At 46.3% G+C, this 20,827-nt stretch overlaps 5 protein-coding genes across 5 annotated transcripts; 1 reads left to right on the forward strand and 4 right to left on the reverse strand.

Annotated features, from left to right (window-relative positions):
* Positions 1–112: 112 nt before the first annotated feature.
* Positions 113–4,379, forward strand: F4822DRAFT_281262 (patched sphingolipid transporter). The gene is made up of 2 exons (XM_051454889.1): positions 113–559; positions 667–4,379. The coding sequence occupies exons 1-2, from the start codon at positions 299–301 to the stop codon at positions 4,216–4,218; spliced, it is 3,813 nt and encodes a 1,270-aa protein (XP_051313191.1). The 5' UTR covers positions 113–298; the 3' UTR covers positions 4,219–4,379.
* Positions 4,380–8,206: 3,827 nt separating this feature from the next.
* Positions 8,207–9,999, reverse strand: F4822DRAFT_281287 (Nucleotidylyl transferase). Its single transcript, XM_051454890.1, has 5 exons — positions 9,355–9,999; positions 9,225–9,282; positions 9,029–9,134; positions 8,570–8,883; positions 8,207–8,485 (listed from the first exon to the last, which is right to left on the reverse strand). Exons 1-5 carry the CDS (start codon positions 9,587–9,589, stop codon positions 8,365–8,367), a joined length of 834 nt encoding a protein of 277 aa, XP_051313192.1. The 5' UTR covers positions 9,590–9,999; the 3' UTR covers positions 8,207–8,364.
* A 1,069-nt stretch (positions 10,000–11,068) lies between these two features.
* Positions 11,069–13,854, reverse strand: F4822DRAFT_281346 (uncharacterized protein). Its single transcript, XM_051454891.1, has 3 exons — positions 13,367–13,854; positions 12,415–13,135; positions 11,069–12,345 (listed from the first exon to the last, which is right to left on the reverse strand). The coding sequence occupies exons 1-3, from the start codon at positions 13,391–13,393 to the stop codon at positions 11,405–11,407; spliced, it is 1,689 nt and encodes a 562-aa protein (XP_051313193.1). The 5' UTR covers positions 13,394–13,854; the 3' UTR covers positions 11,069–11,404.
* Positions 13,855–13,891: 37 nt separating this feature from the next.
* Positions 13,892–16,027, reverse strand: F4822DRAFT_406364 (Metallo-hydrolase/oxidoreductase). Its single transcript, XM_051458397.1, has 2 exons — positions 15,238–16,027; positions 13,892–15,173 (listed from the first exon to the last, which is right to left on the reverse strand). Exons 1-2 carry the CDS (start codon positions 15,513–15,515, stop codon positions 14,138–14,140), a joined length of 1,314 nt encoding a protein of 437 aa, XP_051313194.1. The 5' UTR covers positions 15,516–16,027; the 3' UTR covers positions 13,892–14,137.
* A 29-nt stretch (positions 16,028–16,056) lies between these two features.
* F4822DRAFT_281386 (Gryzun, putative trafficking through golgi-domain-containing protein) lies at positions 16,057–20,772 on the reverse strand. The gene is made up of 4 exons (XM_051454892.1): positions 20,534–20,772; positions 20,086–20,474; positions 18,466–20,011; positions 16,057–18,413 (listed from the first exon to the last, which is right to left on the reverse strand). Exons 2-4 carry the CDS (start codon positions 20,350–20,352, stop codon positions 16,342–16,344), a joined length of 3,885 nt encoding a protein of 1,294 aa, XP_051313195.1. The 5' UTR covers positions 20,353–20,474; positions 20,534–20,772; the 3' UTR covers positions 16,057–16,341.
* Between the last annotated feature and the right edge of the window lie 55 nt (positions 20,773–20,827).

Raw genomic sequence — 20,827 nt, forward strand, 5'->3', positions numbered from 1 at the left:
ACTCAGGAGGGTGGCAGGTAGGTACCTACATAAGTACATGTACCTAGATACGGAGCAACTTGATTTGATGACGCAGGACAACTCATGCGATACACTTACCATCTTTGGGGACCTTGCAGCTTCAATCATTTACCCATCTAAACCATCCAAACCCATCCTACTTCCCCATCCGTATAATCAATTTAATCATCTACATCTATACATCCACATTTTATTATTGTAGTGAACATCTTGAGTTTACCATCTATACTCCATGGTGTTACTACTGTATTGTCAGACATAACAGTAGAGCATCACCATGGCTCGAATATCCCGCCTAATCGCGGGCGCCTTGCTGCTAGTCAGCAGCGTCGCGGCCGATGAGCTCTACACACCCAAACACGAAGCCGGACGATGCGCCATGCGAGGACATTGCGGAAAGAAGAGCTTTTTCGGAAAGCAACTACCATGCGTCGATAACGAACTAGCTACTACTCCCGATCCCGAATTCGCGCAGGATCTCGAGGCGCTGTGCGGTCCGAAATGGAAGGATAGTAAGGTCTGCTGCAACGCTGACCAGGTGCGTTTGCATTCCCGTCCACCCCACATCGCGAATGTGTATCTACAAATAGCTACCATATAAACAAATGAATATGTCAGATTATAGACGTACTAATGTCGATGTAGCTGAGCGCGCTCAAATCCGAGATGTCCACACCGAACCAGATCATCGGCTCCTGTCCCGCGTGCAAGGACAACTTCTACAACCTCTTCTGTTCCTTCAGTTGCTCGCCCGACCAATCCTTATTCATCAACGTAACGAAAACGGTCGAGAAGAATGGAAAGACTTTAGTCGCCGAGGTAGACCAATTAATATCGAAAGAATACGGCGAGGGCTTCTACGATAGTTGTAAGGAGGTCAAATTCGGCGCTTCGAACTCCAAAGCCATAGACTTTATTGGGGGTGGCGCGAAGAACTACTCCCAACTTCTAAAGTTCCTCGGCGACGAGAAGCCTATTGGATCTCCCTTCCAGATCAACTTCCCCCTTGAATACTCCGAACCGGGCATGGCACCGAGAGAAATGAAGCCGAAGAAGTGTAATGACGAAGATCCGAACTTCCGGTGTTCATGCGTTGACTGTCCCGCCGTATGTCCGGAACTTCCGGCTGTGGAGCGAGCAGGTTCATGTCGAGTCGGTGTGCTCCCCTGTTTGTCATTCGCGTCTATATTCACCTATGGTGTATTGCTATTTACGCTTATCATCGCCTTGGTCGGCCATGTCGCTTGGATGAAACATGCCCAGCGACGGAGTGAACGCCTCCATCTGCTCCAGGCTGCCGAACCGAGTGACGATGAGGATGAGGGTGATCTTGTTCGTAATGGGGCTATGTATGACCAGCCCCAGAGGAATTACGTGATCAATACATGGTGTGATACCGCTTTCAGCAAGTTGGGTCATCTCTGCGCAAGATTTCCCGGAATCACTATATTCCTCAGTCTATTAGTCGTCATTATTTTTAGTGTCGGATGGGTCAAATTCGAGGTTGAAAAAGAGCCTGCAAAATTATGGGTTAGCCCAGACTCGGCGGCAGCCCAGGAGAAGGCATTCTTCGACGAGAACTTCGGTGCTTTCTATCGCGCACAGAAGGTGTTCCTCGTGAACGATACCCAGTCATCTGGCCCTGGCCCGGTACTCAGCTACGACACTCTAAAGTGGTGGTCAGAGGTTGAGGATAGCGTGAAGAAGCTCAAGGGGTCAGACTTCGGTACTACTTTCCAAGATGTATGCTTCAAGCCTACCGGGCCTGCTTGTGTAGTCCAGTCCCCAACTATCTATTTCGACGGTACTAAGGACTGGAAATCACAATTTAAGGAGTGCGCCGAATCCCCTGTGAACTGCCGTCCGGATTTCGGGCAACCGATAGAGCCGAACATGATTCTGGGAGGGTTTGATAGTATTGATAATATTACCGAAGCAAAAGCAATCACAGTAACATGGGTTGTCAACAATCACCCCGAGGGTAGCTCGGAACTTGCTCACGCCACAGACTGGGAACGATCCTTGAAGAATCGACTTCTAGAAGCTCAAAAGGAAGCGGCGGATCGAGGTCTACGGCTTTCTTTCTCGACTGAAATTAGTTTAGAGGAAGAGCTAAACAAGTCTACCAACAGTGATGCAACGATCATTGTCATCAGCTATCTCGTCATGTTCCTTTATGCTTCATTCGCATTGGGTTCGACCAGCATGACTATCCGAGAACTGATTAGGAACCCAGCCGTTGCCTTAGTACAGAGCAAGTTCACCCTGGGTCTCGTCGGTATTCTGATTGTCCTGATGTCGATCACTTCATCTATAGGACTGTTTTCATGGGCGGGTATCAAGGCCACCCTTATCATCGCCGAGGTTATCCCCTTTATTGTGTTGGCTGTGGGTGTGGACAACATCTTCCTCATCGTCCATGAGTTTGAGCGTGTCAACCTAAGTCACCCCGACGCTATGGTAGAAGAGAGGATAGCCAGAGCACTCGGTCGTATGGGACCTTCCATTCTTTTCTCCGCTATCACTGAGACAGTTTCTTTTGCTCTTGGTGCGTTCGTCGGGATGCCAGCTGTGAGAAATTTCGCAGTTTACGCTGCTGGTGCGGTATTCATTAACGCACTCCTTCAAATGACACTCTTTATTTCTATTTTATCTTACAACCAGATGCGAACAGAGGATCACAGAGCGGACTGCTTCCCTTGTGTTCAAGTCAAGGCAGCCCGCGTTCACTTAAGTGGTAGCAACGGCCCTGGTGGCCCTCGCCCATACGACATACCAGATGAAACCTGGTTACAGCAATTTATTCGAAAATATTACGCACCTGCTATACTCGGGAAGAAGGTCAAGGTTCTTATCGTCGCTGTTTTCCTCGGTCTTCTCGCTGCGGGTGTTGCTTTAATTCCGTATGTCAAACTTGGTTTAGATCAACGGGTTGCTTTACCTGACGATTCTTATCTCATTGATTACTTCAATGATATGTATAACTACTTGGATACTGGCCCGCCTGTATACTTCGTCACCAAGAACTTGAACACGACACAACGTGATAACCAGCGAGACCTTTGCTCTCGCTTCACAACTTGCGATCAATTTTCTCTCACGAATGTGCTCGAGCAAGAGCGCAAGCGACCCGACGTTTCTTACATCTCTTCCCCAACCGCCAGCTGGCTCGACGACTATTTCCTCTGGTTAAACCCGGACTTTGAGAGCTGCTGCAAGGAGAACCGCAAAGTCTGTTTCTCTGACCGGGACCCCACTTGGAACATTACTCTTCATGGTATGCCAGAGGGTGATGAGTTTATTCATTACCTGGAGAAATACTTACAATCTCCCACAACCGACGATTGCCCTCTAGCCGGTCAGGCATCTTATAGCCAAGCGGTCGTTGTCGACGCTGAAAGGCTTACAATTCCAGCCAGTCATTTCCGCACTATGCACAAGCCTTTGCGTAGCCAAGATGATTTCATCAACGCCTACGCATCGGCACGTCGCATCGCCAATGATGTCAGCGCCAACACAGGTGTTGAGATCTTCCCCTACAGTGTCTTCTACATTTTCTTCGATCAATATGCCAGCATCGTCAATCTGACCGGCACGCTACTTGGCTCTGCCGTGGCCATCATCTTCGTCGTATCCTCCATTCTTCTAGGTTCACCCGTCACCGCGCTTGTTGTGACTCTAACGGTCGTCATGACAGTGGTGGACATCATCGCCGCTATGGCCGCCTTCAACGTATCCCTCAACGCCGTCTCACTCGTCAACCTTATCATCTGCGTTGGCATAGCTGTTGAGTTCTGCGCCCACATCGCCCGCGCATTTACTTTCCCCTCGGGTGCCGTCATGGAGCGCGCCAAGAACCGCTTCCGTGGCCGCGACGCTCGCGCCTGGACCGCCCTTGTCAATGTGGGCGGATCCGTTTTCTCCGGTATCACCATAACCAAGTTACTCGGCGTCTGTGTCCTAGCCTTCACGCGATCCAAGATCTTCGAAATCTACTATTTCAGAGTCTGGCTTGCCCTCGTCATCCTAGCCGCCGCTCACGCTCTTATCTTCCTCCCTGTCGCGCTATCACTAATCGGTGGAGGCGGATACGTTGATCCAGAGAGCGAGGGGGGACTTGTCGAAGACCTTGCTAATAGGAGGTACCGCGCTCTCGTCCCGGATGATGTTAGTGATTCCGACGATGATGACGACTAAATTCAACACTGGAGGGAAGAAATAGCCCAAAAGGGAAGAGGAAAGGGGAAGACCAGAGAAGTAGAATAGTAATTGTAACATAAGGATCAACGGAACTACATGGGAGTCAAGCGTATGCATTTCGCTTTTTTGGAGTACCTATGGTGATAGAGGGATCGATAAGCAAATTGGGTTAAATATTTTGGAAATTATGTGCTCTGTACAATTGTACAAGTGTAACTGGAAGAATATGTTGCTACTAGGTAATATGTAGGATAACAAAGCGGCTTTTGCTTCGGACTCATAGCTATCTCTCCACCGTCGCTATCGCGCACTATAACTCTCAACTCGTATACAGACAGCGTATTGAGGATTGCAAGTTTACACCTTTACTAATTTGGGTCATGAGGTATGATTGTAATATTGATCGCCCGTCTACAGGAATCCTAATAAATAGCATATGGTTGGTCCCGATATCCATTGTCAAAGCCCGTAGCAAGAGCATGAAACATGAGGACAGGTCTTACTTATAATTCTCATTCGTACTTACCCAAGAAATAAAGGGAATCTATCTGAGATTCCTCCATGTCCATAGCTACGTGCCAATCATGTTTAAGTACATGACGATTCTAAGTTGCTGCCTTCTCTCAACTATTAAAGGAAAAATATTTTGTCGCTGTATGTGTATCTGTAATTGATGATGTATTAGAACTGGATAATTACATGCGTATTAAGTTGATTAGAGTACATAGCAATAAAAGGCGCGGCCTCACATCTTTCGATTCCGCAACGAAAGCCAAATATAAGGTCAATTCCAAATGTCTTGCGTGCACATCGGCGTTTGCCACAAAATCGCCAGGGGCTCTCTGGTCCGGATCCCGGGGGTACTCGGACCTTTGGACAATTTGATCGACAAGCCGAAAGCTGAGCGCTGAGACATGGGACCGCCGGTGGAGTCGCCCTCCCCGCCTCCGGGGTGGTTGGAACGAAAAGCGGTTGCGGCTTTGCTGAACCGTGCAACCGATGATAGATGTATTGACGATGCCTCATAAGATCGTCCACCCGTCACCCCCCTCGGCAAACAGGTCGTCATCCGACTCTTCATCCGCAGAGAGTGGCATTAGCTGTCAACATATGTTATTCAACAAAAACGACTCATGTTTAACTAGGTATTACAGTGAAGCCTTACCTCTTCCGCCGTAAAACCAACATACTCGCCGAATGGCCGAGAGTCCCCAGGTCGTGAGCTTCTCCCTTCCCCTCGCCAGGGTGAACTAGGTCTACTTGTCTTAAGCCTCTCATTCTCTTCCAGGCTCACCCTCAATTTCTCCTTCAATTCCGCCTTATCCTCTTCCAACTCCTTAACTCGTTTTTGCAACCATACCAGACTCTCCAGTTCCCGCTCTAGGAACCTGATCCGGAGCCAGGCACTGCTTAGGTGAGCTAGTATTGAAGAACATTCATTCATCTGACTGCCGAAGCGTGATACTTCCGGCGATGGTACCCGAGTCCTTGGGCGTGAGGTATGAGAGCTTCCCATGCGGCTGCGGCTATGCCTATGTTCATAGCCGCAGCCGCTCGGCTTCCCCATGTTGGTGGATTGGCCGTTCATCTCGCCAATAGGTACACTGTTCAACTACAGGAAGTAGATTATCGCTAAGCGGAGAAGCAGCTAAAGGTTGTGGGTGGATGTGAATCAGGGTAGGAATGAGCCCACGTATGAAGAGACGTCTCCGTAGACGACGTGACGATTAATGAATGCCAAAATAAAGAGGATAGAAAGGACGAATAGGGAAGAGGTTAAGAGAAGGAGGAGTATGAATCCAAGGAAGATATTTTCATAGTAGAATAGTTCGTGGCATGATAGTTCGTAGTATGCTGGAAACATTGAAGGGGCTATTCTGGTCCTTCAGTCTTCTTTTCGTGTTGAGCTCTTGAGGGATTGCGAGTTGTTGATATGAGAATGAGATGAAAGTAGAAGTGAAGAAAATTCGGGGGGTACCTAAGTATATATACTGGTCTGAAGGAAACGATGTTGAGGTAATTTGGAAAGGAAACGACGCACCGTCTTGATATATGGTAAGTTTTCGTTTTGTCAATCAAACTTTGCTCATTCTCCTAATCGACTCGACTAACTGAGGAATAAGATGGCGCATCAAGTTCGACTAACATTAGGTATACCTGTGTTGCTGTTGAGGAGGATAGAGCGACCACTACACTCAGGTGCCCGATGATCGTTAATACATGAACTCATTTTACTGGTATATCAGACCACTTGTTTCATAGAGAAACTCTATATATCGGTTTTCGTCTACTAGGGGCTATTGCACCAGAGTCGTTCCTGTTACATTCAATCGACAGAATGGGGTTTGACTTCTGTACTACCAAGGTAGAGTTTGAAGCAATTAAAGCATTGGTAGATACCTTCATTCTTTCCATTATGAATAAGCTTTAGGGGGTACCTGTGCGCATCGTATAACGAATACTAAAGGCTAATGTTATCCCAAAGTCATAAGATGATATCCTAGTTTGCACGATGAGTCAAGGGGCTAATGGTTTGCCTTTGTCGCAACGAGAAGGCACGCTCATACACTCTCAACGTAGCCGTTAGATAGGCGGTTGGGATCTAACCCTTCTATAATAAGAGCCCACGACCCCATCTTTCACATTAAGGAGTAGTCGTTTTGATAATCTGCGAGCTAGATAAACTTGGACGATGCCCAAGAGCAACGAGATAGCATGATACTGCATTTGACCTATGAAAGTATTAGATGGCATGTTGAGGTGGAATAGAGGGAATACACAATAGTAATGTTCTAGTTTTCTCCTCAAAATGCGATAAATATCAAATCGATTCAAGTAATCGACTTTTTGTCTAAATTCACATTTCAAGCCGAATTTCACGTTAAATTGGTCATCAAAGCTTCACCCGCGCTCTAACTTGGAGTAGCACGGTAGGCCACTAAGTGAGCTACGATCCTCACACATAGCTTTGAATACTCTCCCCAATACAATGATGCATAGGGTCGAGTTGGCGTCTCTATGCTGAACAGTTTAGAACATATAGAATCCCATCAATCCATATAAGAGGTCACTCACGATACCTAGGTACTCTAATAACTCAAGGAGCCCGGTAAGACGAACAGTTACATGTGACGTCCTTACATGTCTAGGAAGATAAGTACCTTTCACCTAAGCAAGAGCGTCTCATCGCATGCATATCTTCAGCCGACTCCAATCTACAACAAGAGGACAACTCGTCCTGACCTCACTCCAAGCGGTCAAAGAGGTAGGTGGCTTTCTGAATACGCAATGCTGCAAGACGTAGCCACTCAACTGCAAGTTTCCTTTTAAAAGGAAACCGGCAGGCAACTGTGGCTGGCTATTGGTACGGATTACCTTGCATAGACAGTATGTATGTATATGTAGGCAAGCATGTCGGCAGGTATAGGCATATTACTATCGGTTGTAATGAAGCAAATGGGATCTGAATGATCGACCCGACCCCAAATGCCATGAAATTTGCACCTATGTACACTCTATGTGTGTGTGTATGAAGACGGATGGATATCATCTCTAACCGCTAATAATACGACGTAAAAATTCCCATTACCCCAAAAGAAAAAAAAAAAAAATGAAGCACCTAAGTGCTAATCGCTAATAGGCTGGCGGCATCTAAGGGCCATATAGAGAGTCTTTCCAACTTCCATAGTACAAAAAGGGAGATAGGTTTGGTTACTCCACCGGGGAATTGCGAATTTTGAGGCCAAGGCACCTGAGTAAGGGTGGAGTGGGGGGTGCCAATGGCACAGACGAAGAATTGAATTTCCCCTCGTTGCGTTGCCCCTCATTCCCGTCTTCCTCTTTCTAGCGTAGCTGACTGGAGCTTGCCTGCCCCCGCCAGTGTCTCCTGTGCCGGAGTTTGCGTAGGCCTCCTAAAAGGCCCCCGCCTCTTGATTTTTCCGCGACGCAAATTCGGTATTGATTCGTTCAACGTTTCGCGTACTGTTCTGATGTGTCTTTGTACAATATTGTGAGAATGGGAAGATGCAAATTGTGGCATTTTGCGCAACCCCAAAGCCTAACATTGAGTCCCTCAAGAGTAACCATGACGTAAGTGTAGATCGGCCGTGAATAATCTGACCAGCACAAAAGTCCGGTGCTAATTTAATTCGTCGCCTTCTGCTTTTCCTTATCCTTCGTCTTTGTCTCACCATCATCTGTGTAAAGTTTGTGTTGATCGATGTATTGAATGACGGATGCTGGAATTAAATACTGTACACTCATACTATTGCGTTTTCGTGTTAATAATTTAGTCCAAGACATCTCAATGGGTTGTGTGAGGCATAATAAATTTCGGGGGATTACTCACTCGCGCCGTAGGAACAGTCTGATCTTAGTACTGCTAACATTGTTCTGTATCATCTGCGGAATTGCGTGGATATTGTCTTCCCATTGTTTCAAATTAGCAAGGGCTTCGTCCATGTCTGTTCCACTTCTTTCAACAATCATAGCTCCGAAGTTGCCTAAGATATGGTCGAGATCTTTTTCCGCCCAGACACCAGGAGTAGACATGGTCCCAATTAGATCTGCGCCTGCGAGCAGCATAATCTTGACGGACTTCCGGCTCTCGCCATCCGCAGCAAGAATGCCGTTGTGGACCTGATTTATTTCATATTCGAAATGCTAGAGCATCTTGTGTTAGTGATTATTCATCAAGCTACTAACGGCGAAATTGATAGTCCATTGGTTCATTATGACTCAATAGTTCTTCCATCTTGTGAAATGGCGATTCGATATGTGCGACTTAGATGGTTTGGTATATACTCACGTCCAGCACTTTAGCGGTTGGCATGTAATCGGGTTGAATGGCTTCCCATGGGTCAACCATCAGCCAACTTGACGTCTCTTCCGCTGCTAATTCACACATTCGTACTCTGTTTTATGATATTAGACCATTGATTGTGCCGATAAATGATACAACTCGAATCGTGAACAATTCGAGTTAGAAATGGGTGGCTACTTGCCTGTGGCGCGACTCTGCTAAACCAGCTTTCTTGTATGCATCCGACACTGGTGATAAGTCTGGTCATACACAATATTAGAATTTGTCCTTCATTCTCTTATTTTCCAATGTTGAAAAGAGGCAATACTAACATCCTCCAACGACCTCGTATTGTGTATTTATGCGTGCGTAATCGTTTGCCATCTCGAACATGCGTAGATGGAGATATGTGATGGGAGAAAAACTACCGCAGGCTACCAGTACCAACGGGGTGCGTTCGGAATCGTTTTGTTGTCGCAGCAGCCGGTGTGATGGGAATCTGTAGTTGTCCAGCGTCATGTCCGATACAGCCTGCGGCGCTGGCCCCGCGGCAGCTTCGTTCGTCATCGTCGCTGAATTTGGTAGGGTGGTGGGCGCTCGTAAAAAAAAGTAGATATGTAGTGGTAACTTAAGCTCGCTGGTTGAGGAATTCTCTCTGCAAAAACGTGAATGCAAGAGAAGCTATGAAATCGGAGATCGCGTGATAAAATATCGGTTTAATATGAAAGATGTTAAAAGCAGGTAGTTTAGATTTCTTTGTAGTATGGTTATGATTTGTAGGCAGGCTCGGTAGGTAGAGAAGACGTTATAAGTCATAGGTACTGTACCTAGGCAGGTGCTAAGGAATTGAAAGGCAGCAGGTCTTTGGTGGGCCCCGACGGGGATAAGTACGGCCTAAGTACTGTTATTGAACCTGTAACTTGGGGGTCTAGTCAAGTCAGTTATGGCCGTGGTCGGCGTTGGCCGGCAGAGTTAGCCGCGGATTTAAGTTGAAAAGTTCTTGTATTTGTAAGGATATTCGTGTAGCTATCTTAGTTTTTAAGTACCCGAGTAGGTATTTCTCTTTTACGTGTGATTTTAGTCTACTGAAATAGTTAAAATAGTCCAAGTTTACACTGGAGTTATGACGGTGTTGTGTTTGTACATCAATTCTACAGGATACCTGCCAGATACATGTCTGTATCTGTAGATGATCTGAGAAGTACTTGCATACCTTCAGAGATAACTTCCAATTATCAAGGCGATTAAGTTTACTGATCAACCGAATCATATTACTGGTTGCATTGAAAGTACCTGAAATAGGTTAAATAACCGGGTTCAATGTTATGTAGCGGCAGTACAATACACCTAGGCAATTTCTCATTTGTAATAATTGATTAATGGATTGACTATCAATCATCAATTACAAAAGAGGACGGTTTCAATGCTTCATGAATCCCCTCGGTTAACTGGAATAGAACAAGGAGTTTTGATCCCCTGCCTTAACTTAGTATACGCGCATACCTAGGGATCCAGGAGAGAGGGGCCGTCTCAGAGCATCCCCAGCTGCATCTGGCACAGTGGATTTTCTCGCGGGGTCGAATAAATACTTATTTCTTAGGTACCTAGGTATACCTAAGATATATGAGGTTGGTAATATTTTCAAATTGTCACGCAATTGCAATGCTGATTACGTACCTAGAGTATACCTAGGACATTCAAGAAATGTCATGTGTATCCTAGACTAACCGATATAATAGCTCATGTAATACATTCCCGTTCTGGTGTCGCAAAGGCCCGAAGTTGGCCTTGTGGGAAAAAAATGTCTTGGCTCTTGTTTGTTATAGAATGTGTTAGAAGCTCCACTACCCGGATTGCCTTAATTGACTCACTAATACGTGCACAGGTGCCTACTAAGAACTCCTAAGCTCGCAGATCATATAGCCTAGACCTATTCCTTTCCAGAACAACTGATAGCTCACAACCAACAATGTTCCAGAGTCGCCTTATCCACCACTGCCTACACCAAACCCAACCACTGACCCGCCTAGACCTAGAACCAATTCAGCCGCATCCTGTCTTAAATCTACAAATGTAGTAGCGAGGCAAGCTTCTGAGTAAGGATCTTAAACGCCAAGCAAAACTCCTGAAATAGCGAGACTAAAGCATTGAAGGTTTAATGTTCCCACTCAGATTTTGCCTTATCCTGCCGTCAAAACAATTGATCGCCTATGTGCCTACGATCTCCCGCCTTGAAACGCCGCCAATGCCCTCCTGTGTGATCTCATCGGCATAAGCGTGCCGTCAAGGTATGTAGCTGCAAGCTTTATCGTAATTTCTTTTCTTTTTGGAGGCGGTAGGGCATCAACTTGGTGGGGCGCCTCATAAAAGCAGTTGTAAGAACTACCTCCTTCCGGTGACAAGGTACGAACCGGTCATCACTTCGACTTTCCACCCATCAGCCACCAATGCTTTGAACACGTTGATGCGCAAGCGGGATTTGCCGTCTGCGGTGTGCCTACCAAGGCCAGTAACAACGGTGAATCCCTGCTTCGCCTTACGAACTCGTTCCTCCCCGAGGCCTTGCCACCATTTCCACACCCGGTCAATCGCAATATCAATACCATCTTGGACTGTAACGCCATGAAGGTCAATCATATCTTTGGTACTCTTTTGATCGACCAAGATATTAGCTTCGACGGAACTAGCCTGGCGGTAGTTCTTCGCTTGTTCGTGGGCACGCTCTGCAAAATACGCCCCAGCTTGTCTAAATAGAGGGTCAGATCTACCTTTCTTGAAAGCTGCTGCAGCTGAGTTGAACGAATGGTTTCTCGATTCGGCAAGCGTCCTTGACGCGGCTGATGCGGCTTGAAGATTTATCGGTGAACCTAGGGTGCGTAAGGGCGACTGAACTCCCGATGAGCGTACATTCGTAGAAAGTTTTGGGAGTTGCTTCATCTTTGACGTATTGATGGGCGTGAGCCCAGATTCGGCAGTAACCACTTCTAGATCCGAGGCCACGACGCTATATGCCACATCGTATTTTAGATACGATGGTTTCTCAAAGTGATCCCCTAAGACACGAATAATGTCTTCGGCATCGTCTAGCGTCGCGCAAATTTCAATGGTCGCCTTGACATATTCGCGGGGTACCCAAGAGAACTTGTTTATCTCTAATTGAGAATCGGATAGCAAACCAGCATCTGACGATGCTAACCCTAAGGCAATGTAGTTATCTAGAATCTCGATCACCGTAGCTCCGGCAGAGGCATTATACCGGTGGTAAATGCTTGTCACCTCTGAGTGGGTTAAATTGAGCCTATCAGATATAAGTGCAATATGATCTATCAGTGGTGTTAGCTGTGAGTAATAGGTAATGATTAGCTCAAGTTTGAGAATAAAGTCCAACATACCAGACTGCACTAAATCAATGTCGGTTGCTTCTTCAGCTGGGCTTTCCGGAGTCGTAGACGTAGCAGACGTAGGCGATGTGGGGGATGCAGGTGATGTCGCCTTGGCCACCTTTTTCTTCTTTCCGCCTTTCTTTTTCCTCTTCTTATTATGTACGCCATCTTCATCGGAAACAAAGAAACCATCCACACCTTTAGGACGTTGGCCTGTTTGCTCAAGCCACTGCAGGTTAAGGAGCTCGTCAATAGCGAGACTCGCATCACCCCTTGACTTCTGCAGAGCTAGTTTCACGTCAAACGGTTTAAGCGAGGTGAACATCTGGGAAAGCTGATTCTCCTTCTCGCTATCACTGAGGCCGTCGAATATGTCAACGTGGATGAGCCCCGGTGTTTCACGAGTGGACGTCCTAGATGATCCCGTGGACACAAGACTTGGTGGCACGGAACTTTCTGTTGTGGGAGTAAAGCCGTCGATACTTTTAATATCACTACTAGTTGCCCCGCCACGTTCCACGTCGTCACCTCTGTTGGACGAATTGATGTCTACAACATCATCAACGCCAAGTCCACTTGGATTGAATCCAGTGGCTTCTTCGGCGACCACATCTTTAGAAATGGTTAAAAGGACATCCCGCGCGGCAGAAAATTCCTCAGGGTCTTTTAGATTGTAGTCGTTGGATATAGAAATGATGATGGTCTCATCAAGGAGCGACCCAAGCTCATCCTTAGCTCGTCAGTTAGCCGGATAGGAGTATGAAAATGCAAGTATCTCGCGTAAAAGTTCCGTTGACAAAAAGCAGAGGGCTGATCCTGGCGCCTGACTAAATTTTTGGATTCGCCAGTCTGACTCAACGCAATAAATGACAGGCGATGAGTAAACTGAGCTTGCGAGATTCACTCATACTAAATTGATTGTGCGACCGCCGAGGAAGAAAAAAAGGGATTGTTAACTTACAATCAATTTTTTATACGGATCTTCCATATTAGATGTAACAATACAAGACGCCTTCTTTGTCCAGCAATAGTATTATGTACACCCATCTCAGATTTAACCACGAAAACTTCATGCGTTCTTTTTTTATAGTGGGAAGAACTGAGAAAGACTAGAAGAATAGTACCAAAAACCTCTGTTCTGTTGTCGATGCATGGTAAATTAGGGCGGGGATTTATTTACTGGATGAATGTATGAAATGATGGGATCGTGTGGTTGATTTTCTTTTGTTGGTGGATGAGAAAGACGTGGACGATCTGATAGATATGTACGGAGGAAGAGCTGAACTAATTCCTATTGGTTGGCGGACTGATTCGTGTCTGGGAAGGCTTTCTAGCTGAACATCTTATTGGGGTTTAGGTGCGTGTGGCTTGCCGATAAGCGCTAACTTTTATGTATTTATGCGCTGTGCTTTCCGGGATGTCGTCATCGGTCGGTTATTTCTCACAGGTAACACACGACCAAAAAGTAGCCGTAATGGTTGTGCCAGTGATAAGTGGGGTCATTGTCTTAAATACCTAGGTATCCAGGTACATTTAGATTCAAACAAGATTCCATCTGGTTAAAACACCACGAAAACAGTCATTTCCATACAGAGATGAGATAAAATCTGGTTTCATGTACATATGTGGATCATGACTAAAATTCTACCAATTCATACCCGTCTATCATGGATATTATCAATCCGAAAACTCCAACGCTCACCACGTAAATAATGCATAAATAGCAAAGCTTTCAAAATTCCCGCGACTCACCAATATCGCAAATATCAAACACCCCCGTCTCTGGTAACCCCTTTTTCTTCAACGCCTGTTTTAATAGTACGGGTGGTTCCAATGGTTCTTCTGGTGTCATAACCCACGTACCCCAATGAATGGCCATCGCCTTCTCGCATTTTATATCCTGAAAGATGTCCACGGAGTCAAACGGATCTGCATGCACACCAGAGAACATATGGCGTGGCGCATACGCCCCAATGGGAATGAGTCCCAGATCAAACCTCCCGAACCGCTGCCCAATCTGTCGGAACACTGGGCTCACTGGTAGGTGCTGAAATTCTGCTCCGTGGTCATCAACGCCCTTGGCTACTTTCGGCACAGATCGGTATCCCGTGTCGCCGCCAAACCAGACGGACTTCGCGGGCGAACCTGAGCTTACGGCCCACGACGCCCATAGTGTTTGATTTTGATCCCATGGACTCCGACCAGAGGCGTGTTGGCAGGGAAGACACGAAATCGTCGCAGTAATCGGTTCTGACGACTCTGCACTACTCGCACTTTGCACCTCTGACCTACTTGCTTTAGCAGCTTGTGGCGTCAACGTGAACTCCGCTTCCTGCCGCCAATCCATCTCTGTCACATTCTTCAACCCGCCCTCCTTGAACCACTTCTCAAGCCCCAAGCCCACAAAAAAGTGCGCATTCGGATGATGTTTCTGCACTTCCTGTACAGATTCGTACGACAGATGATCATAATGACTATGGCTAATCACAACCGCATCAACAAAAGGCAGATCGGCGATGTCACAAGGCTTTTCGGTATACCGCATAAAACCAAGGAATCTGTACGGAGCACAGCAGTCCTCAAATACGGGATCGAACAGCACACGCAGCCCGGATGGGAATTCCACGTAGTAGCAAGCATGTCCCAGCCAAGTGGCGCGGAGTTTTGAAGACGCCGTGCGCGTCGGCAAGAACTCAGGTTTCACTACAGATACAATTTTCTCCTCCAGTTTTGGTTCAGGCCATTTCAGTAATCCCAGGTATTTACTCCTACACGTTTCTAGAGTCAGCTTAGACATGCATGAAAATTCGTATGACGGTATGTAAAACGCACATCATTGTCAATGCTAGCTCCCTGAGATTAGGGGGTTTGAAAGACGGGTACGGATTCTGGAATCTGACGGTCTTTCCATGACGATCTTTGACGTGGTGTGCTAGAGGTTTGAAATCTTGCGCTTCGGGGACTTGCGACGGTCGTACCGCTACTGTGCTGTAATAGGCCGCCATTGATAACCCCACGGTGGTTACAGCTATCGATGCTTTGTTGATTGAGATCTTGCCCGGAGATAACGCAGGTCCTCTTTTAAAGAGAACTCGTAAGAACGAAGTCATTAGGTAGGTGTGTGAAGTAATAGGAAAGAAAAGGAGGGTTGCATTATTATTTTGTCTCGATTGAGATTACAGAGATACCAACATTGCTTTCAAATCATCTGATTTTGGAAGTCTCGGTTTAATGTACCTAATACCGGAGTTATGGACGTCGTACAGCGCCGGTAGGAGTTAAGGGTTTCCCCCAAAGCCGCGTTCCTGGCATGTTATTTCCTCATCACATGGATCTAAATTCCTAACACCTTCTCATTCGGCTCCACGGCATGACTCGGGCGCCGATTGATTAGTAGTTCAAAATAGGCACCTCTTTAGATTGCGAATGGAGCTGAAAACACAACTAACCAACTGACTTTTACGACTCAGTCTTACGCTATGCGACATATGGTTGGGCTATTTAACCCGGTGTTTTAGTGTGACCATTTTGTGTCGGGATAACGAAAGTAGGTACAATAAAAATGGCCGAGAACCCCATTGAGATTTGTAAAAATTGGAATACAACCTAAACACAACTTCCCGTTGACGGAGAATTAATAGTATAATGAGAGTGGATATCATAAATCTATGTATTAATAAAATGTAAAAGTCCAGGCTAAGTCTAAACGTTATAGTTTAACACGTAGTCACATAATTACAAGCTACATAGACTCACGTAATTGCTTCGAAAATCCAATGTAGAATAACTCATCATAACACATTTTCGATAAATTCCTCTATATCAAACAGCTTAACGTAACACCCCATCCCAGTCCTCTCCTTGGACAACCTTGAACATATGCTAAGCTCCTATCCTTTCCTTTCCATCACCTAAGCCGCTCTAATCATATCTCACTCACTCACTGTCACTTTCATCCTCATCTTCATCTTCATCATCGTCGTCATCTTCTTCATTCTCCTCTTCTTCTTCACCCCCTTTCTTCCCATCCTCTTTCTTTTCTCCGTCTCCTTCTTCACCATCATCTTCACCCTCCTCCTCAGGCGATACCCACACCAACACCCCATCACGATCCGTCTTCATACCCTCCGTGGGAATAATCTTCAACACCTTCTGAAAATATTTATCCCTAACCACCAACGTTGGTCTTACCCAAGCACCTCTAACAAGCGGCAGCAACCGATACGTAACCGAGCGTCTAGCAACAGGCAGCACATTAAGCGTCGTCGCCTTAGCACCCGAAAACGCAAACTCGTCGCTGGGTTCCATCATAAGACCAAACGTCAGGAAATGCGCCGACGGGTTCTCGATTGTGACGTCTAGGAATAAGAGTTGTGGTGCGGGGTCTAGGGATGCAGGTTTAGATTTCGATTTGGTGGGGGATCGTGGAGATAAGGGTGAGGAGGATGGATCGGGAGGTGAGTAGTAGGATACGCTGGCTAGAACGCGTGGTTCGGATGTTGTGATGAAGAATCGTGGGAGTGGCAGGGACGTAGTGTTTATTGTATCTTTAGACGATGTGAGCCGTCGCCATTTGATAATGAAGGCGAGATCGGCTGTAGCTGGTGATCTATCGTCGAGGTCGAATTTTTGGGCGATGAGCTCGAAACGTGCTTCTTCGATGACCTTGGGGCTGATAACCATGCCAGGCTCCACTGACGGCTGGCTCGTAGACGCTTTGCAAGTCACATTACCTTGTGTAGAGAGAATATTTACATCCAGGCCTAATATAGCCAAATCCTCTTGTGCGAATGATGCATACCTCGTCGCAAGAGACCATTTTTGTGCCAGTCCTCGAGGACGGCGGGTAGCCTCGTTTCCCTCTGATGAGTCATGTATGTCTTCAGGATTGAAATAATTCGGCCACTCGGAATGAAGCCTTGGAGATAAATCGTAGCTCGCCTCAAAAGGGTTAACAATGTTCAGGTTGTAATTCTCTTGTTGAATGATTGGTGTCGCTGGATCTGAAACGAGATGATACCGTGCCTTGACCATCAGATCGAATACCATAGGTCCATCGACCGGTTCGATAATGATTTTAGCTCGTATTGACTTGGAGTTGGGGATTGTCCCAACGGAAACACCCTCGAGTTTTGATTCTTCAACTCCTGCAGAACTCGACTTTTCTGCACCATTTTCGATTTGAACCTTATAGCTGGGCACATTATCCCCATATAACACTACGTCAAGCTTTGTATTTGCATCGGCGTCTTCTTCGTTGAAGAGTTCTAACTCAAGTGGGATATGCTCATTGGCATAATATTGCTCCAGCATTTTGATGAGCTTGACTTCCATTTTTGGAGGCCTAGGAAGTACTTTGATTCTGTGCGGATTTATTCGTGTAACCCTCTTCCTAGAGGACGTCGGCGAATACCACAAACCTACTGAGTTCGTTTCCCTCAGGTGTATTGTGTATTTCAGGTCAAAAGATTCCGGAGCTACTGAAACCTGTACTGAGGAGGCTTCCGCATCACCTGGTTCCCGTAATGGGACGTCTATCTCAAAGACTCGTGTCTGACCTGGCAATAGAGTCAAGTCATCCGTCCCCTCAAGTATAATGGTGGTAATCGTTTGAGAACTTATCTCGGAGGCGTCGTCAGAATCGGCATCGTTGCTAGGCTCGACTTCCGATAGAGCTACTTTGGTTACCCGTAATTTTGGAGACGCTGATGTTTGTTTGTTGCTGGCCTTGTGCTTCAAGTGTATTGGTCGTAAGCTACCGTCAAATTGAACTCGAATCTCTTCAAATTCCACAGGCGCAGCGTCCGGAAATGCATTTGACGAAATTGCTAATTGTGCGACACAATTTTGTCCAGCTTTCCCTTCCTCATTCTTAAATATGAATGATGCTTGTAGGAACGACGTAATGAGTTCATCGCTAATGCTAATATCGGGTTGATCGTCGTCTTCATCTATATCGTCCAACGACTTTGTTATATCGTAATGCCAACCTGGTCGTCGAGAAAACCCTATTGTGATCGTTAGTTATAAGCTGTTCCTTCTAGAGCCGGCCTCACTTGCCTCTGTTGAGAAGCTCCCAGTCGATAGCAATGACAAGGTCCTTTCTGTTGGCTTCTACAGCTGCGCCTCTTAAAGTCCAGCTTAATGCTTCCATGATATCCCACCAACCTTCTTTGCGAAAAGACATATTCCTCCAAAGGGGCGTAAGAATTCCTAAAATTTGTTTCCATTCCCGTAGTCTTTCTAGTTCCTTGGAACATTCGAGTGCTAATTCTGTTGATGTTCGAAGTTGAAGACGTTTCTGAAATTCTCTTCGTGCTAATGTTAGGTGATCATATATCAGCTGGCTATGATTGACGCCAGTCCCGACTAGTGGATACTCTTCATGAGGTTCCGGACACATGTAAGTGTCATAAACGTAGGCCTTGCTTGGCTGGGACGGCGAGGTTGTGTCTGGTGGTTTTCGGTCGTCTTCAGGTATAGACAGTGCTAACTTTCGCCTATTCGAAAGATGCCGCGCAGCCATTCGGTACCAATACCCCTGATGATGAAGGAATTCCCATGGCTGTAAACGCTCGGCAGAAAGATTCTTTTCGGGTAGGCGATATGGTATAGTAACAGACGGATCCAATTCCGGGAACTGAACCTTTTCTATCAAGTTCGCCATTACCGTACTCCATCTCGCTTCCCAAGCTTTCCATCCATAATTTTGTGTTCCCCGTCCCCGTCGATCGACTAAATCGAATATCCTATCATGATGTGCTTGCCATCTCTTGACAGCGGAAGTGCTTTGGCCAGTCCATAATAAGCACTTTAAAATCCGGATAGCTAATATGTCAGCTAGAAGCCGAGAGTCATTGAACCTTGGGCTCCATCCGGGAATAGTTTCAAGAACATCGGCGCCGAGAAGGGTATCGTACGCTTGCTCATAAGAGCGCTGTGCAGTATCTATTTCCTGGCGAAATTCTGCGAAGACGGCTGTCTTGAAGTCGTAACGAACATTCCAGCCCTGCAGAGATAGCGTATGAGAAGTCCCCGTGGTGGGCGGAATAGTCGGCTGCGGCGCAATACCCCTTGACTTCTTTTTCCGAGAGTGCCTACCAAGATCGCGATAGTACTCAGCCGCTTGGTCGAATACCGCGGACAGGACACTATCAACAGCAATATCCAGGTCTGCTTCAGTTCGCTGGGTAGGTAGCACGAAAAGTGAAGCTTTCGGATCTAAACCCGTACTCCTCCTAACATTCTCCAATCTTTCTTGGAATTGGCCTACGGAGCTCGGCGACTGGTCACTGAGAATAACCGCAACAAAACGGGTCTTATATCCGGATTGTGCAATGGCATTTTTTACAGCGTTTATGTCCGTCTTGAGTTGATTATCGTGCAGAGTCGCAAGTGTAGGATCCGAGGTCAGACTATAGAAAGTCAAGTACACACTAGGTATGAACTCCTGATGTTTTTGAAGCCATCTCGTATCTATCAGACCATCAGGATATAACGTAGAACCTGGGCTTAGAGGCGAGAAAGGGGAATGTAGTATAGGAGGGGACGGAGGTGCTTCGAAGTTGTCGGGGAGACGTGCGCGGCGAGGTGGTAGGAGGAATTCCTAAGAAGCGAAGTCAGACTCGTTTCTTATGATAATACGGTATGTCTAGATGCTTCTTAGAAGTGAAGACATACCCTTCCAATCGTCTCTATCTTGAACTTATACCGCCTAGAGGTATCACGGGAGTTCCATGGGAGACTCGTAGCATCCTTTTCTTGAATACAACGAAGGATTATCTTTGCTTCTCGACTCTCTATCGAAGGTAGCTCTGATCGGACGAGTATGCCTTGCTCTCTCAAACCAGGATCTTCCAAGGTATGTTTAGTGGAGGCAGTACCCAGTCCAGAGACGACAAGGAAAGGGACATTATGGTCCAAGCTACCTGCTGGATAGCCGTCCATTGGTTTATTGGTACAGGAGATCGGGATGCATTTGCGTGATTGTATGTGCGAATGGATGGAGAACCGTCATGCCAAAGCGCAAAAGTATCGGTCTAGGCTCGTAATCGATTTAACACATTGCCCTAGAAGCAATGCGATCAGTTCAATATATTTCCACTCAAGTTCGCATGGCTTGGCTCACATATGTGGTGTGATCCTAAAAGTGTTATACCAGTTTGCTATTATCAGATAGTATTTAATATGACACAAGATCAAGGCAACTAAGCGATCCAAGTAGAAGGGTTGGTATCATAACTCATCATTGTATTTGCATTAAAGAAGGTATCGCGTTGCTTGTGATTGCAGCATTGTCTTACATAGAAATCGAAGTGGGTACAAGTATTTGATTTCCATAGCTTCAGTGACCTCACATCACTAGCCTTACGGCCATAGTCTGCTAAGAACCATCGCTAGAAAAGTCGGAGGCTCGGCGGGA

The sequence above is a fragment of the Hypoxylon trugodes genome, assembly GCF_022578975.1.
Source record: "Hypoxylon trugodes strain CBS 135444 unplaced genomic scaffold F4822scaffold_6, whole genome shotgun sequence".
Taxonomy (NCBI): Eukaryota; Fungi; Ascomycota; class Sordariomycetes; order Xylariales; family Hypoxylaceae; genus Hypoxylon; species Hypoxylon trugodes.